The sequence below is a fragment of the Equus przewalskii genome, chromosome 2 (genome assembly GCF_037783145.1).
Source record: "Equus przewalskii isolate Varuska chromosome 2, EquPr2, whole genome shotgun sequence".
NCBI classification, from domain to species: domain Eukaryota; kingdom Metazoa; phylum Chordata; class Mammalia; order Perissodactyla; family Equidae; genus Equus; species Equus przewalskii.
The window spans coordinates 1353452-1371872 of NC_091832.1; the positions used below are offsets into that span (position 1 = coordinate 1353452).

The 18421-nt window shown below is 50.1% G+C and overlaps 1 protein-coding gene and 1 long non-coding RNA gene across 3 annotated transcripts; both read left to right on the top strand.

The window, feature by feature from the left end:
* The first annotated feature begins 7525 nt into the window (after positions 1–7525).
* On the top strand, positions 7526–17957 carry LOC139081879 (uncharacterized). Of its 2 annotated transcripts, XR_011537324.1 has the most exons (3): positions 7526–7764; positions 15222–15327; positions 16883–17957. It is a non-coding gene; the product is annotated as an uncharacterized lncRNA (long non-coding RNA). The 2 variants fall into 2 exon arrangements; XR_011537325.1 differs by lacking the exon at positions 15222–15327.
* Positions 7786–9739, top strand: TACSTD2 (tumor associated calcium signal transducer 2). Its single transcript, XM_070609435.1, has one exon. It carries the CDS (start codon positions 8055–8057, stop codon positions 9024–9026), a length of 972 nt encoding a protein of 323 aa, XP_070465536.1. The 5' UTR covers positions 7786–8054; the 3' UTR covers positions 9027–9739.
* Positions 17958–18421: the final 464 nt, after the last annotated feature.

The following is an 18421-nucleotide window of genomic DNA, read 5'->3' on the forward strand; positions in this document are numbered from 1 at the left end:
CACCCTCAAAGTTCTACACACTCATCATTGAGAAAAATGAGAAAAAACAGGCATGCTTAAGAGCAAGTTGGGTTTTTCTATTGATGTATTCTGCAATTCTGGGTGAATAATCCATGTTAGTGAGAAGAACAGGAACTGTGCTTTATAATCCCTTATTGTAATTATTCATAGGATTCTACGCTATTTATTCAACAAATCTGTACTGAGCCCCCACCAGGCGGTCCTTGCTGCATAGACCATGAGCTCCTCAGAGTTGGGGTTAGGCGCTATTTGCCTTTTACCCCCTCAGCCTGGCACAGGCCTGGCCCTTGGTGGGCACTCAGTAAGGGTTTGAAATGCATCACTGATGCCCGGCAGGCTGGAGAGATGGACATATGAGAAATCAGCAGCGTGGGTGGGGAATGGGGCCGCCGGGGGCTGAGCAGGTGAGTTCCATTGGCTCCTGGTTGCCTCCCAATTGACACCGGCCCGTGATCCTAGAGATTTGAGGGCCGTCCTCATTTTCCCATCAGTCCTGGTGTGAAAGGTTATAGCTGAAGTTCAGCTGACAGAGCCAGGACTTCCCACATGAATCCAAAGACATGAGTCCAATTTCTTGCATCCCACTTAGGCCAGAGGAACAATGGGGGTTTTCTGGCGCTTTGTCCAGACCCCAACCTCCCCACGTTAGAGAACAATGAAGTCTCCTCTCTGATGCCTGCTCATTCTCCCTGGACTCCCGAACTTTTCCTCTCTCCCCCTCCTCCTCGCTTCGTCTTCCGTCCCACTGACAGCTAGTGACTCAACTGCTGAGAGTGGGAGTGGAGTGCAAGATCCTGAGCTCGTTCGCTCCCAGAGTGATGGGCCCGGGAGCATCAGGAGACGAACAGCCACAGAGGCAGGGAAGAGCAGAAGGGCAACCACAGTGGAGGACCGGGGTGGGGGGGGGGGGGTATGTGCGCCCGTGGGAAGGGCGGCACCGGAGCTGGGGAGAGAATCTCCTGCTGGGAAGAGCGGCAGGTTCTGTCCTCTCGAGCTTTGACCAGCCACTAACTTGTACTAGGCTGGACTTCCTTCACCTGCCCAGGGCTGACACTGCCTTGTCCGCTGCCCTAAAAGGGTGAGTTCAACCAAGACTACGTTGTTGGATGAAATAGAATCTCTATCATTACTTGGATTCCGTTGAGAGACTATTGTGATGCTTTGATTCGGCAGCTGGAGAAGAAGAAGAGATTGAGATGTGGTTTGAGCTTGTACACTAGTGAACTTGTACAAAAGTGTGGTGGAGTTTAAAACATTTGCGGTCAGGAAATTCACATGTCTGTAGCAGCATGGTGCAACAGAAAGAGCATAATCTCAGAAGCAGACAAAATGAATGTGAATTCCAGCTCTGCCATTCGCTGTCTATGTGTCTGGGGCAAGTGGCCTTTTTCCTGAGTTTCCTTATTTATAAAGTGAGAATAGCAGAAGCTATCCCATTTAGATGTTGCAAGGACAGAGATAACACATATTGAGCAGGTGGCCTATAATAGGCTCTCACTAAGCTATAGACAAGTATTGCCCAGAAACCATCTCTTTCTAGGAAAAAGGAATTAGTAGGTTAGGGACAGTTTGGGTTATGCACACCTTCCCAGGCAAAGGGTTAGAGAGGCGAGGGGACAGGAGCAAGCCCTCCTTCACAGCTTCCCAGGGCCCCTCTCCTGGCATCTCCTGAGATCGCCCTCACATGATGTCATTTGTTGAATGGGGCCACTGGCAGAAACAGTGCCACAGCTCAGGAGTGAGGCTGGCACAGGAGGAAGGATGGGGCCTAGGCATGTTTCCCCTGGAGAAAGGCAAAGAGCTGGCAGGGAGAGAGGAGGAGACCCCGGGACAGGCAAGCTGGCTTCCCATCAACGCCTGAGGGACCACTGAGTGGAAGCACCTACTCCTTACTTCTCCAAGGATGGAAATTCGGGTAAGTTTGTAACATTTACAGAGGCACAGGATTGCCCTAAATATGACGACGAACATCCTCGTAAAGTTAGCTGGGACTGGAACGGGTTGTCTCGTGGGTCAGGAGGGATGTTCGGTCATCCCAGGTAGTGCATAAGCACCTGTTTAGGATTTGGAGAAGGGATTCCTCTCTTTGGGTGGGAGACTGGAATAAATGGCCTCTAAGCTCCTTTTCGATCATTCCAGCAAGCACCACTTGGACCAGGACTGCGCAGAAAGGTAGGCCACTGTGGGAGTGGCAGCAGGGACTTGAGACCTCTCACTACCTGCCCTCACCTCTGGAACAGCTGAAAGGGTTTAGAAACAGTACCTTCACGCCCCTCCATCCAGTGGGTGTCAGGCACCGCCTGGCCAGCTCTGGGAGAGGAGGCACTGGGACTCGTAAAGGGGGTGAGAAATGCGGCTGCCTCAGAAATGTGACAAGATTCCCCGCTATCTCCTCATTTGTGGCCAAATCTCTCTGGACATTGATGGGCCCAAGAGCCAGTGAGATTAACTACAAAGTAGCTACGAAGTTGTTGGGGGTGTTATTGGCTTTTCCTTTACCGTAAAGCCCTTAAAAGAAGCCACCTGGGGTCGGCTCAGTGGCACAGTGGTTAAGTTTGCATGGTCTGCTTCGGTGGCCCAGGAATCGCTGGTTCCGATCCCGGGTGCGGACATGGCAGCGCTCAGCAAGCCATGCTGTGGTAGGCGTCCCACATATAAAGTAGAGGAAGATGGGTATGGATGTTAGCTCAGGGCCAGTCTTCCTCAGCAAAAAGAGGAGGATTGGCGGCAGCTGTTAGCTCAGGGCTAATCTTCCTCAAAAAAAACCCAAAACAAAACAAAAAAAGAAGCCACCTACCTGTAGAGGAAGAGAGCAGATGAGGAGCCTGTCTTGGTCTGCAGTTTGTGATGAGGAGATCAGGCCAAGAAGATGAGGAAGAGAAGTTCACAGACAGGAGATCCTGAAATGAAACCATGACCCACTTTAGGGGAAATGGCAGTCACTTCAAATCCTGATGAACTACAAAAACCAAGCAGAACCACAGACGTCACGGCCAACCTCTCCTAAAGTACCTAGCCTCCACCCAAATGAGCAAGAGCAAACAGAGAAACATATTGTCTTTCCAGAAGAGTGAAAAGATCAGACATTCCATTCCCTAGGCAGCCGGGACCCAAACCCCACCCCATTTACCAACCCCACGTCTGTGACCTACTCTCGCTCACTCAGGACTCCAGCAAGAGACTAAACTGTGTCATGGAAAGTGTGGGTGTTCGTGTCACCAGACCTGGGCTCAACTCCCTCTATACTGATTTCTACCTGTGTGACCTTAAGCCTCAGTTTCCTCATCAGGTGAATGGGGACAAGAGGAATTGTTTTGTAGGGTTGCTGAGAGCATTATAGGGAATTTATTTATGAAGAGCATGGCACATATGTCAGTGATCAATATAAATGACAGTTCAAATAAATAATAGAAACTATGGCCAATGGAACAAAAGACAAGTAGAAGCAAAAGCAGAAACTTTACCCCAAGTACTTCCTCCAAAACTTGAGGGATTGACTTGTTTTAGAATTTTGTTATAAACATTTTAATAACAGCAAAAAAGAAAATACAGAGAGCATACCTACCCCCTGGCTCTTTCGAATTCTAATATTTTGCAATACTTGGGTCACATTTTTAAAGAGATGAAATAGTGAAGATACAGTTGTATACCCCTTGTCTATTCCATTTGTACAATTAAGGGAAAGAAAGAAAAATAAAAGAAACCCCTAGGAAGGTGAGAGGGCATGTAACCTCTTCACCCCTTCAGTCCTCTTCCATCTTTGCTAATCTGCACGCACATCTGCAGTCAGCGGACCTGGATTCTCCCCCCCGGCCTCGTGACCTGTAAACATGTGACCATGAGCGAGTCCTGCTCTCCTCCCAAGGCCTCTGTTTCCACATCTGTGAAGTAGGGATGATGATATCTTCCCTGCCTGCTCCCCGTGGGTGGAGCAGGGATTCCTGCAGGTGAGGGGCGTGGAAATGCTGAAGTACTATCTGTTTGTAGATAATCTCTGTATTCTGCCTCCAGGGGCAGGATGATAAGGGCCTAAGGCAGCCCCCCGCCTCACCGCCCATCTCCTTAGGCCTGAGCTTCAGCAATCCCCATGCTCACTAGCTTTGTGCAGAAGTCTTCAATGGTCTCAAAGCATTGGCACATTCCTGAGACAGCTGTAACAACGGCGAAGATTAATTCTCCGTGTATGCCAAACACTGTGTTGTGTATTTTATATTCTTTATCTTGAATTTATTAAAATAATTATTGATGGTAAGTATTTTTTCTCATTAATGAAACACAGTTTTATTTTTGTGTTTTGTTTTTATAAATCACATCTTTAAACATAAAACCACTGTGTTGGTATTGGTCTTATACCAAGGAAAACCAGATAATCAACACCAGCTTAGAAAACAGAGTACAAGAATAGATGAAATATAAAGTTCAATGGGGGAAAAGCACGTTCTTAATAACAAGGCGGGAAATCATCCTTTTTGCAGACATTGGGGAAATGTTGGCATTATTACTTCATTTTATAATTAAAGAAACTGAGGCCCAGAGTGATGAAGTAACTTGCTCAAAACCACACGGTGAGTGAGTGATGAAAAACCAGAATTTGAGGCAAAGTCTCACTAGATCCCAAGCCCATTTTCTTTCTTTCCTTTTTTTTCTTTTTTCTTTCTTTCTTTCTTTTTAAGATTGGCACCTGAGTTAACAACTGTTGCCAGTCTTTTTTTTTTTTCTCTGCTTTTTCTCCCCAAAGCCTCCCGGTTCATAGTTGTATATTTTTAGTTGTGGGTCCTTCTAGTTGTGGCATGTGGGCGCCGCCTCAGTGTGGCTTGGTGAGCGGTGCCACGTCCACGCCCAGGATCCGAACTGGCGAAACCCTGGGCTGCCGAAGCGGATCGTGCGAACGTAACCACTGGCCATGGGCCGGGCCCTGTCCATCTTCTTTCAACCACCCAGCACTGCTCGTCTCCAGAGCCTCTATGGGCTCTTGGCCTCATCAGACCAAATCTCTCCTCCCTACAGCCGCAGGGCTGAGAGAAGTTAGGGATCATGTATGAAAGCAAAAATCACACTCAGGGTATCATTAGCCAGTCTTCCTTGAAACTGGGTGTTTGGAGGTGGTTAGGGTGGGGATAGAGGTGAGCGCTGGGGTAGGTAATGGGAAGTGGACTAGGAGAGAAGTACTGGATCGACATGAACACTCAGAGAGTGCACTGATCCTGCGACACTCTGGGCACAGCCGCATGTTAATAACCCCGATAAACCCTGCTGAGTGCAGGATGGTGCTGGGCTACAGTGCTCAGGTGGCTCCTGCCCCCGAGGTACACTTGACAAGCCTGGGTTCATGGAATGCTCTTGTAAATATCTAAAGATTAAAAGTAAAAAAATATAGAGATAAAGCTAACACGTGATATTTTGCAGACCTAGGCAGGAAACGGACCAAGGGAGGGGGGAGAATCAGAGTGGGGGTTGTGCACACTTCAAAACTCATCGTGGTGTTTGTGTGCCCGTTGGGGAAAGCCTGGCAGAACCACAGAATCGAAGGGTGTGGGGGGTCATCTCTGCTTCTCCCCATCTTCCACAGAGGATACCGAGGACTGGCTCCTTTGATCCCCTTCCTGCCACACGTCACATGGACGGGGCGGCAGACGTTTGCAGACTTCAGAGCACTGGCCCAGGGACGGCCCAGCCGTTCGCGGCTGTCCTCACTGAGCCGTCAGACACCGCCGCACACGCTCCTGGGCCCAAGAACCTTTCCCCAGCAGCTGTCCTCTTGCCAGCCCGGGACCCACTAGACAAGCAAGCGGCTGCCTCTGCCACTTGTAGAGGGTTGTGGCTACCTAGTCAGTAGCTGGAAATGTGACAAAATAGGATACTTAAAAACTAAAAATGCAGCCTGACATTTTTAGTGTCTTACAGTTTAAAAAGTTGTGGCACCTACTACTCATCTATTTAGATTTGATTCTTAGAATGACTTATGAAATAGAGAGACACTATTATCTCCATTTTAGAGGGGAAGAAAGAAGTCCAGAAAAGCTGGTGTTGCCATTCTGCTATGTGACAGGAATTAGGCAAGCACAGAGAAGGGTCACTCCCCTGAGTACAACAGGGCCTATCAGGGAAGGCTTCCTGGAGGTGACCCAAGAGCTGAGTAGAAAAACACATTTATGCACTAAATAGATGAAGGGGAGACTCCAGGTAGATGACGCTACAAAGGCTTGAGAACATAAGACTGGAGAGGCTGACAGGAGCAAAATGAAGATGATGATGATGGTGGGGACAGCAGCAAGCACCTGTCTGTGCTTACTGAGTGCAGGCACTGTTCTCAGTGGTTTAGCCACGTTAATCCTCACGCCTGCCTTGGTGCCTTCATTATCCCCATTTTACAGATGAGGGAAAGAAGGCACAGAGGAGTTAAGTAGCTTGCCCAAGGTCATACGTGATAACTTCAGAAGTGTGAACTTCACCCTGGGAGCAGGGAGGTCCACTCGGTGCTCGAAGGCTCTCAGCGGAGGGGAGGCGGGCGGAGCCTTGTGGTAGAGTGAACTGGGGGCTGGGGGGAAAGAACTGGAACCCGACCCGGCTATAGGTCCAAGGCCTGGACAGAGACAGCGGGGGTCGCGAGCAGAGGCGTCTTTCCGCCACGCCTGGCACTGGGGGCAAGAAACTGCCCCACACGTCTCTGCTTTCTTTACCTGTAAAGGCAGAGTAATGTATCTCCACCTACCCGCTTCAGGGACTGCTTGAAAATTGATGGGCAGAGGCCTGGCTGGCTTCCATGTGTTAACCAGCACCTTGTCCTGCTGGTGTCCAGGACATGCTGAGCACATCGTGTGCTCTGTCGGAGGAGCTGGGGATAATTATAGCCTGCTGATCAGTGTTAATTTTACCTCAGCTTTGAAACCCTGGACTTTCTCAATGATTCAAAAAAGAGACTGCAACCCCTCCACCCCATTAAAGCAGCCACACAGCGGCAGATGAGCAACTTCCCACAGGCTCCCTTCTTTCATTATTTGCAGTGGTTCAAATACTTGTCTGGGACACAGAAAAGAAAGCAATGACTTGCTCTTTTAGAATCAAATTGTACAAAGAACTCCTTATAGTCTTGCTGGTTCTTTTTAAGAATTTGTTCCTTTTGTCTCCCTGTACCGAGTACATGCATAAACATTATGTCTGCGAGCGCGTGAAGGAGAGAAAAAGCGTTGGAGAGCTCTTCTAGCAAACTGGACACCAGGGAGTCACCCACCACACGGCAAGTGACAGACCTCTCCCTAACCTTGCTTCAGATTCGGCCCCACTCCGTTTCCATAAACTTTATTTAAGGTCTCAGAACAGCCAGCACAGTACTAAAGACCCCGCCAAAGAATCTGAGGAAACTGACGGCCAGGCCACTTTAAGCCCCTGGGCCTCAAGGGCATCACCCATGACTCGGGTCTGAGAGAGAGTCCGTACCCGTCAGGGTGGCGTGAGGATGACATCACGTTCGTGAACTACATATATGTGTGTACTGAGAGAAGCAGGGAAAGCGGCGAGGGAGTGAAAGAACCTGAAGCGAGGGCAGGGGTTGGGAGAGGAAGAGGGAAAGGGGTTGGGGGCGGAGAGGGGAGAACAGCGCGACAGTCCGGCGCCGCACTTTTCAATGAAATTCCTGAGAATTCCAGCCCCGCGAGCGGCCGGGACGCCCAGGTCCAAGGCTGGAGGCCGCGCGGGTGGCGGTCCCCGGCGGGTGGGGCCGGGCGGGGCCCCCGCAGCCCGCAGGTGAGTATCGGTTTTCGTCGCCGGGGCTTTCGGTCCGAGGGGGCGGGAGCAGCCTCCGCTGCCCCGATCCTATCGCGGCGGCGCAAGGCGGGCCGGCGGTCCGTGGGACCCGGCCGGGGGCGGCATGTGTCACCCAAATACCGGCGGGTGAGTCGGCGGCCGAACCAGCCGGGCAGGTCAGGCGGAGTATAAGAGCGGGAGGGAGCGGCCGGCGGCAGACGCCGGAGCCCGTGCGAGACGGCGAGCCGAGCCAGCAGAGCCCCCGCGCCGCGTCCGCTCCTCGGCCCACCATGGCCCGGGGCCCGGGCCTCGCGCTGCCGGCGCCACCGCTGCCGCTGCTGCTGCTGCTCCTGGCGGCGCTGGCCGGCCCCGCCGCCGCGCAGGACAACTGCACGTGCCCCACCAACAAGATGACCGTGTGCGCGCGGGACGGCCCGGGCGGCCGCTGCCGATGCCGCGCGCTCGGCTCGGGCTTCGAGGTGGACTGCTCCACGCTCACCTCCAAGTGCCTGCTGCTCAAGGCGCGCGTGAGCGCCCCCAAGGCCGGCCGCGCGCTGGTGCGGCCGAGCGAGCACGCGCTCCTGGACAACGACGGCCTCTATGACCCCGACTGCGACCCCGACGGCCGCTTCAAGGCCCGCCAGTGCAACCAGACGGCGGTGTGCTGGTGCGTGAACTCGGTGGGCGTGCGCCGCACCGACAAGGGCGACCTGAGCCTGCGCTGCGACGAGCTGGTGCGCACGCACCACATCCTCATCGACCTGCGCCAGGGCCCGGCCGCTCGCGCCTTGGACCGCGCCGAGCTGGACGCCGAGCTGCGGCGGCTCTTCCGCGAGCGCTACCGCCTGCACCCGCGCTTCGTGGCGGCCGTGCACTACGAGCAGCCCACCATCCAGATCGAGCTGCAGCAGAACGCGTCCCAGATGGCCCCCGGCGACGTGGACATCGCCGACGCCGCCTACTACTTCGAGAGGGACGTCAAGGGCGAGTCGCTGTTCCCAGGCCGCCGCGGCCTCGACGTGCGCGTGCACGGCGAGCCCCTGCTCGTGGAGCGGACCCTCATCTACTACCTGGACGAGAAGCCCCCGCAGTTCTCCATGAAGCGCCTCACCGCCGGCCTCGTCGCCGTCATCGTGGTGGTCGTGGTGTCCCTCGTCGCCGGCGTGGCCGTCCTGGTGGTCAGCAACCGGAGGAAGTCGGGGAAGTACAAGAAGGTGGAGATCAAGGAACTGGGGGAGTTGAGAAAGGAACCGAGCATGTAGGTACCGGCGGGGCAGGGGATGGGCGGGGTACCGGATTTCAGCATAGCCCAGACCCCACGGAGTCACGTTTCTTGATTCTTGGCCCAAAGGAGACGTTTCTCCTCCCAAGTTACTGCCTCTCCCCACCCCACCATGTTTAATAGATCCTGGTCTCCGGGTCATCCCTCTTAGGACTCGAAGGAAGCATTTCTAAAATTCCTTCCCTTTCGGTCCAAGAAGAAACCCGCCTGGGAGAGTTAAGGAAGTTTGGCGTAGGGTTATGTATAAGAATCAAGTGTCTGTATGACAACTCAGCATCGTTTGCAAGGGACGCAGTCGATGTTGAAGGCTTCAATGTGTTTAGGTGGGAAACAGCGCCTTTACTGTCTTCGGCTTAAGTTATTCGATCCGCTCCACTTGTATGCCGGCCTCCCTGATGAGAAGAGGAGGTCGCCCATGTAGTATCCTCATTCACCAACCTTCTCTTACCGCCCACGTACCCTTGTCATCGGGAAAGAAGGCTGTTTCAGCCGCCTGAACACATTTTAAATGTCTCTGAGGGCAGACTCTGCCCCTAAAACTCAGCGTCTATTCTTCAGCCCACCCTTATTACAACTGATATTAGTAATGTTTCTTTTGTAAAATGTTTGTACATATGGTGTCTTTGATAATGCTGTTGTGACTTTTTTAAAAACACGAATTTAATAAAATATGGAAAAGGAACAAACCCAAAAGATGCACTTTGTGAAAACTTGCTGCAAATTTGTATCACTTTGGTCTCCCCTAATTTCCCACGACTCAGATTTCTTATTTCAAATTCTAACACTTTTTAGCAGGAGTGGGCATTTCCTATGGTCGTTCTGCTGTTTCCTGAGGTACTCTAACTGGCAAGTATAAACAGTGGTCTTCCTAAATAAGATTATTTGGAACCCTCGCTCAGACGGCTGGAGCCTGGCTCTGAGGGGGGAAGCTGCTGTTGTTGGAAGGGGACCAGCCTTAGGTTGTCCCTAAACAAGAATTCTCCAGTGGAGGACAACTCGACCTTTGTTTGGGGAGCTGTGTCTCCTTTGAACCCCCCCTAATTGGAAGTAGGTAGTACTATTCTCATTTAGTCCTTGGCAGTTTACTTAATCCCAAGGTATTGGGGCTCCGAGGGAGCTTGAATGACTTTCCCAGTAGTTACATCGACCTGTAGAGGGCTCTCTGCTCCGGCTGCGTGTGTGCATGCGCACGCAGGTTGTTTTCCTAAGATTTACTAGTAATGTGCTTTAGACTTTTACTTCCTGTTAGCTGTAAACAATAGCATCTCGTCTCCTTCACGCTTATCTCCTCGTTTTCCCTTGCTGACTTTCATTTCCGTGCAGCAGAGGGTGTTAGGAGGTCACTGTGGGGTAGCCTACATGTCAACAAGTTCCTGCATTGCTGGGAAATTGCTACAGCAGTGGGGTGGACAAAGGAGGGGGTGGTTGGTATCTCTGGCAGCAAATAGCTAGATCCAGGACTTCCCCGGGAGTCCATCTCATGTTCCTCTCCCGCCTCTCCTCTTCCTCTCCCGCCTCTCCTCTGCGGTCTGTGTCTACCCTTCAAGGCTAGGACACCAGGAAGAACTGGGGGGAGGTAGCCCTCAGCCATGCCTGCGCAGCTTGGGCTTGTGGCTGGCAGGCCCGGGTGGAGTGGACACTACGATTGCCAGAAATCTCTATGTCTGGACTCACGCCTGCTGGGGAGGAGCTCCCGTAGGCCCCAAACGTCCTCTTGGGCTCAAATGGGGCTGAAGAGGAGAGAAGGCGGGCGTGGGCGGGCTCCCCAACAGTGGCTAGGAGGCTGAGGTGCCTGAGGTTTAATGGGGACCCTGACAGGCAGTGTGAGACTCCACTCCTGGCTCCCTTGGGGTTTCGCTTCCTGAGTCTCTGGAGTGCCTCTGCTAAAGGGACCTGGGTGGTCACCTCTGACCTAAGCCCTCATTTTACGGAGGAAAGGCCAGTGACTTCCCAAGATTAATGTCTCTGTGGCCCAGCTGGAATCTCGATTCCTAGTCCAGTGTTCTTTTCACTACATTATATTGTCACTGTTTTTAAGAATCACTTCAAAAACGATCACTTGAGGGGCCAGCCCGGTGGCGCAGCGGTTAAGTGTGCACGTTCCATTTCTCAGCAGCCCGGGGTTCGCTGGTTCGGATCCCACGTGTGGACATGGCATTGCTTGGCACGCCATGCTGTGGTAGGCGTCCCACGTATAGTAGAGGAAGTAGAGGAAGATGGGCACGGATGTTAGCTCAGGGCCAGGCTTCCTCAGCAAAAAAGAGGACTGGCAGTAGTTAGCTCAGGGCTAATTTTCCTCAGGGGGAAAAAAAAATCACTTGACTGCCTGGAAAGTAAACAGATTAAGGACTGAGTGGGCAGCTGAACAAAGGAAAAAGCCCTGAAGAAGTCCATTCGTTCTTCAGAATGTGGCTTCTGGAAAATTTCTCAATTTCTGAATTAATTCAGGACTGTGAGTCCTGACGCTTTATTGTACTAATTACTAGCTTGGAAAGCAGTTTCACACATAGCATCTTTGGGACATCGGCTTATTGGAAATACCGAGTGTTGACAAACCTGAGTTCAAAACCTGCTCCACTGGGCAAGAAAAGTCCCTTAAGCCCCCTCAGTTCCTCGTCTGTTCAATGAAATGACAAAGCTCACTGTTGCAAAAACTCAATGTGGCAATTGATAAGATTGCGTAGATCCATCTGGGCACTCAGAGTTCAGTATATCTTAAATTTTCTCCTCTTCTGTAGATTGTATCCATTTCACATGTCAGAAAACTGAGGTCCAAAGAGCTTGTGTGACTCATGACCACACACCCACCATGTGCCACAGCCAGAGTCTAGAGCTGTCTTGGCTTCCTATCCCAGGTTGCTATGCCGTGCACCCAGCAGGTGGAGACACCGCTCTCGTTCACTTCTTCCAAGAGCCCCCACACTTCTGTTTGAAGCTCAGCTTGCCTCTGCTGAGGACAGGACTGTCCAGAACCAGCTGTCCCCAGGGTTGGCCCGCACCTCCAGGTTCCCCCCAAACTTAACATGCACTGCTTGGAGTGCGGGCCTGGGGCTGCCCTTGGAAGAAATGTGAGCAGAAGCTGACTCACCCAGCAGGCTGCAGCTTGCCTTCTGGGCCCCCTGAGAAGCTTGTCTGATTTCCTTGTTTTGGTCAGCCAGGCTTTCTCCACTCTTGCTATTTCCTTGATTGGAGCAATTTTTAAAATCACATCATTTACCCCTGCTTACATATTTTTGGCTTCACTATTTTTCAAATAGGATCATAGCATGTCAGAGCTGGAAAGAAGATCATTTAGTTCAAGACTCCATTCTACAGATGAAGACACTGAGGTCCAGAGAGGAGAACAGATATACTCAGGTCAGGCAGATAGTGGCAGGGTTGCCCCAGAACTCTAATACCTGACTTCTGCTTGTCTAACGTTTGTTCCACTTGTCTCCTTAGTTAGTCTCCTGTTTAATTTTACTTTTTCCTTGATCATTTGTTTAGTGTTTTCTTGCTGAGGAAGACTGGCCCTGAGCTAACACCTGTTGCCAATCTTCCTCTTTTTGCTTTAGAAAGATTCACCCTGAGCTAACATCTGTGCCAGTCTCCCTCTATGTTCTATGTGGGTCGGCCATCACAGCATGGCCTCTGATGAGTGGTGTAGGTCTGCGCCTGGGACCCAAACCCCAGCTGCCGGAGCAGAGCGTGCCCAACTCAACCACAAGGCTACAGGGTTGGCCCCATTTCTGTTCTTAAATTGTTGTGGTTGTTCCTTAGCTTTTTAATATCACTTAAATGGGAGAGAGACTTTGGTTAAATGTAAGATGTGTGGGCTTTGAAGTTACCTGGCCTCTCAGACCTGTTTTTTCATTTGTAAAATAGGTAGGCTTAACTAATACGCTTGGTTTTAAAGATCAGACATAAGATATGAAAAGATTATGTATTTAGTGAATGATCACTTTTGTTAGAATGACAGCAAGGCCCCCAAGAACCTGGGAAAAAGTAATGGCTGACTTTTCTCCCATGCAATGCAAATGGCACTTCCAGCCCACTTTCTTAGGGGACATCTCTGTCCCTAGATGTGCGCTATTCGGGAGACTAGAGAACCTTGGAAGCCACCTGTTTACAAAGGTGGAGCCACAGTTCACCTGGTTTGTATAAAACAGCTGCCAAAGCCAAGTGGGACACTCACCTTTAACGATGACATGAGCAAGAAATAAATGTCTTTGTTTTCAAACTACATCATTATTGGGTCTCTGTCAGAGTCTTTTATTTTATTTAAGTGTAATCTTTTACCCAAACTAGCATGAGTGACTATATTATTATTCCTGTAATAAATGAAAGTAAGACACTAAAAAGTTAAAAGATAGTTAAATAACTCGCCTATGGTCAGACAGCTAGTAAGTGGCACATCTGGGATAAGAACCCAGGCAAACTGGCTCTCAAATCTGTTCTTAACCAACGTGTTACACTGCCTCAAACTGAGCAATAAATTACCACAGACTTCATGGCTTAAGCAATGCGCATTTATTGTCTTGCAGTTTTCGTGGTCGGAAGCTGGATGCAGGTCTCACTGGGTGAAATCAAGATGTCTGCAGGGCTGCATTCCTCTCTGGGGGTGCTAGGAGAAAACTGTTTCCTGCCCGTTCAGGTCGCTGGCAGAATTCAGTTCCTTTTCAGATATTATGGGACCAAGATCTGCATTTTCTTACTGGCTGAAAACTGGGGGCGTTCCCCAGTTTGTTGAGGTGGCCCACATTCCTTAGCTCATGGGCCCCTTCCTTCATCTTCAAAGCCACCACTGGCAAGTCGATCCTCCCATTGCGTCTCTCGCCTTTGTCACTTCTCTTTCTGGCCACAGCTAGGAGACGTTTCCCGCCTGTGAGGACTCATGTGATCAGGCTGGGTCTACCCACACAATCCAGGATAAGATCATCCTCTCTCAAGGTCTCTAACCTAAATCATATCTGCACAGTCCCTTTTGCCGTGTGATGTAACATATTCACAAATTCTAGGCATTAGGATGTGGGCACCTTGGCAGAGGAGGGCATTATTGTCTCTACCACACAGAGAATGGCCCCCAAATCCATCCTCTTAACCATATGCTACCCTGCCTCTGTAAACCGTTTAAGCCAGAGTGCATTTTTGTATTTAGTTACAAAAGAGCTCTTTCCCCCACGGCTCTCCTCAGATCCTTTTCGAACAAAGCCTTTCCAAGGAGGAAAATGGACTCGTGGGAGAATTATTCCTGTATCCCACACAGGATCCTACGGGTGCCTGGCACCTAATAAGCGCTCAGGAAATGTGTGTTGAGTGGATGCCAATGGCCGCCATTTGTTGAGCACATATGTGCCAAACGCTCTTCTACAAGCTTTATCCTGATTATCTCATTCATTTCATGACAACTGCAGGAACAAGATGTTCTGTTGTTCCTGTTTTACTGATGAGGAACCCAAGGCGTTAATAAATGCCTTGCCAGAAATCACGAAGCTGGTAAAGAGTCCAGCTAGAATTCAAATGCGGGCCTGTCCTCCTCCAGAGGCCGTGCTTTCCCCCTGCGCTCTACCCACTGCGGGGCCGAGGGCCAATGCGGGCGGGGAGGCTCGCTCTCTGCACCTGGATGGAATCCCTCAAAGGACTGTTGGGAACTGGATGGATTTCTTTCACCAACACTAGCAAATGCTGGGGGACATGTTCCGTTGTAATTTCCCTCCTGGAACCATTCTCTGTCGTTGCTAAATACCATCAGAGGTTTCATTATTGCTTTTTAAGATGAACTCCAGGAAGGAACTGCTGGGAGGGTGGGCGTGAGTCGGCGGCACAGGCCCATTCACTGTTAGGGAATTACACTGGAAGCAGGAGACCTGTGTCCCCTGGCACCACAGCAAGCCATATATCCTCAATTTCAGTGGAAACTCAGGTCCATGCTGTCCAAGGAGGCCAAAGTGAGATGCGTAGGAAGGGAAAGAAGAATGTTCCAGAGTGACAGTCTCAATACATTAAGCAGTGGTTTCACAGCAGGCAGCTCAGCTTACCAACATATCACATTGCCTCCTGTCTCACTGGAAGGACAGGGACACAATCCTTTGAGCAGGTCAGTTTAACCCTTTAGAAGCCTTGTATCCTCATGCCTCCCACACTGGGTGTGACTCAATGTCTTCAATAGTCTCAATACTCTCAATTCCCTTGTTAGGTGATGCTGTTGGAGGAAATGTTCCGGTCACCCAAATCTTGTGATGGGAAGCACATTATCATACACTGTTGAAACAGCGTGATATGGAAGGTATCAACTCAATTAGGTCAGCAGATGAAGCTCCATGTCTTGGTTCTCTCTTTTCAGCTATGTGACCTTGAATATGGTAGTTCACCTCCCTGATCCTCACATCTACATCATAAAATGGAGCTAATAGTATCCACTCATTCTAGTTCATAGTGCTCTTGTGTTCGGATCGCACCTCAATGGGACTGAAGAAAGCTTGACCGAGTGGCCAGTTTGACCAGTGCTGGGTATAGCTGTTGTGCACTGGTCCCAAGTGACTGTGGGTGGTTACCCTGATGCAGCCACAAGTTGGACAACATGTCCTAAAGGATGCTGAGGGTTGATCACTCATTCCTTCAAATATTTTTTGTTTTATTTCATGCCAGATGTTGTACTAGTTTTGGGAATATATGATGAATTGAATAGACAAGGTTTCTCTGGGGTTCACTTACTTTTTTTTGCTTACCTGGCATCCCTACAACCTTCTCAATGAGGGAAACACTCCTGTTATGTGAGTCTTCTTGAGAGGTGAGATGGTCCTGCCTCTGGCTCGTGGGATCTGGGCACCTCACCTGGCTCAGCAGGTCGAACTCCCCTGCCCGGGAACTGCTCTAGAGGACAGGAAGCCATACACGAGGCTACCTGTCAATGACCACTGCAGGGTCAGCTTTGCCAACAGCACAGCTGTTCCACGGGCGCCAAGTATCCAAGCGGCAGTAGCACCAGTGGGGCATCCCAGTCAGACTGTCCCACAACTGGACCTTAGCCATGCTCCTACAGCCCAGCCAACCTAAATTCCTGGCCATTTTCTGAATATGGTTCTCTAACCTTCCCAGTGATTCTGTGAACTTACCCCAAATCCTCCACTAAATCCCGTTTATGCTTAAATTTAGCCAGAGTCAGTTCCTGTGGCTTACAAGCAATAATCTGACTGGCAGAGTCCCTGCCTTTGTGGAACTGAAAGACCAGAGGCAGAGACAGTCATTAAATTCATTAATCATGCAAGTAAGGGCACAACTAAAGAATAAGGTAAGTGTTCTAAAGAAAAAGGGGATATATGGGAGTTCTGACCTAGTCTTAGGGGGAGTCACATCCCTAAGGAATTGCTGCTCGATCTGAGATACAAGGTATGTGTCCATGTTGTTTATGCATGAAGAGAAGCATTTTAGTAAAGGAGAGCAGCGTGTGCAAAAGCCCTGCAGCAGAGGGAGTGTGGCTTATTTAGGCCCCGAGAGTAGACCAGCATGGCTGGAATGTGGATAGCAAGGAAAAGGGTGGTGGTACATGAGGCTGGAGAAGTGGGCTGAGGATAGATTATGGAAGGTCTTTCAAACTGATTAAATATTTTGACCTTTGTGCAAATTAGCAAAGGGCACTCCCTCTGTCCAGATGGCAGAAAAAGGTATCCTATCTACTTGGACTTAACCTTGCAGTGCAGGGCTTGGCGAATGGGCTGGCGGGTACCTTGGTATGAAGAAAAAGAGGCTCCCTCCTTCCTGTGACACAGCCTCTCCCCCATCCCAGTCAAGAGTATAGGAAAATCATCGGAAAACATTTTTTTGCCTTTTTCTTCCTTTTTTTTTTTTTTTACACAGGCAGTGATATAATCAGACTGTGTTTTAAAAAGATCACTCTGGCTGTAGTATGGAGAACAGACTGAAAAGGAGCAAGACTAGAGACACGAAAACAGCAGCAGGCCAGAAGACGACGACTGAGGGCAGGTGGAGAGGATAGTGATGCTGATGGAGAGAAGATGAGGATGCACTGGAGGGACACCCAGGACATAAACTCAGGATTTGGGGATGGATTCTCTGAGGAAGAGGAAGACGGGGGTGTCAAGAATGGTTCCCAAGTTTCATGACTGGTTGCGGTACCATTCCCTGTGGCAGAGAACACAGGAACAAGAACATGTTTGCTGGGAGTGAAATGATGAGCATGGTTTTGGACACGTTGAGTTCAGTCAGGAGCTGGATACAGATGTCTCGTGTATTATGGGCTGGAGACGGGAAGTTGAGAGGCACTGGCATAGAGGTAGTACTCAGAAGCCATGAACAGGGATGCAATTGCCTAGGGGAAGGTAACAGACTGAAAAGGGAAATGAGCACCGCACCTCAAAAGACTCCAGCACTTCAGGGCAAGGAAGAGGAGAATGAGCTGGCAACCAAGAAGGGTCCAAACCAGGGCTGGAGACGAAAGTACAAGCCCAGACTGGCACCAGCAGATAAGGCCGAGTCAGAAGTCGGGGTCACCGAACAAATCGGGGAGGAGAGCGGGTGGGAGCAGAGCCCCAGAGCAAGAGAGAACTGAATGTCTGCCATTTATGGTCACTGTCTACCAGCTGCCTGCTCTTTGCGGGCAACCATCTGGGAAAAAGGAGAGGTTTGGAGGAGACAGTTCAAGTGACTGACCTGTGAGAGTGCTGTGGGGACGCAGGTGGCCGGGATGCCTGGGTGCAGCTTCTGGCAAAGCTACTTGTCAGCGTGGGATGTTGGATTAAGTTACTTTACCTCCCCTGCCTCAGTTTCCTCACTCGTAAAGTGGGGACAATGATAACCTACCTCCTCTTGGGCTGGTGAGAGAAGTAAATGTGTTAGTACATTTAAAGCTCTTAAGACTAGTGCTTGGCACACAGGGAGTGCTCATAAATGTTAATAGCAACTTAAACTCGAATACGGAGTGTCCAGTGCATGCTTCATGAAGGGAAGAGCTGTTCCTTTTGACTCTCCTCTGCACTCCGTGTGTCAGCACAGTGCACGGAACATAGTACCTGCTCCAGAGTTAATGCGGATTCACGTTTCCACACGTATCTCACCACTCAAGATAATATTCAGAAGGAAAAGAAAGGTACTTAGAACTCCATGAGGGTTTCTTAAGGAAAAGCAATAGGAACATATTTAAATAACTTATGAGTAGAACTAATACAAAACAATAAGCAAGGAAAACACAGCACAATATAATATGCAAAAAGTTAATAGCTGTACTATATAAAGAACTGAGACAAAGTGATTAGAAAAACTATTATCCAATCACGGCCTCAGCTACATAGCTTTGTGCAAATTAGAAAGGGTTCCCCTCTCTGGGCAGATAAATTAGAGAAAGACACCTTGTCTAGTCAGACCCAGTCTTGCAGGGCT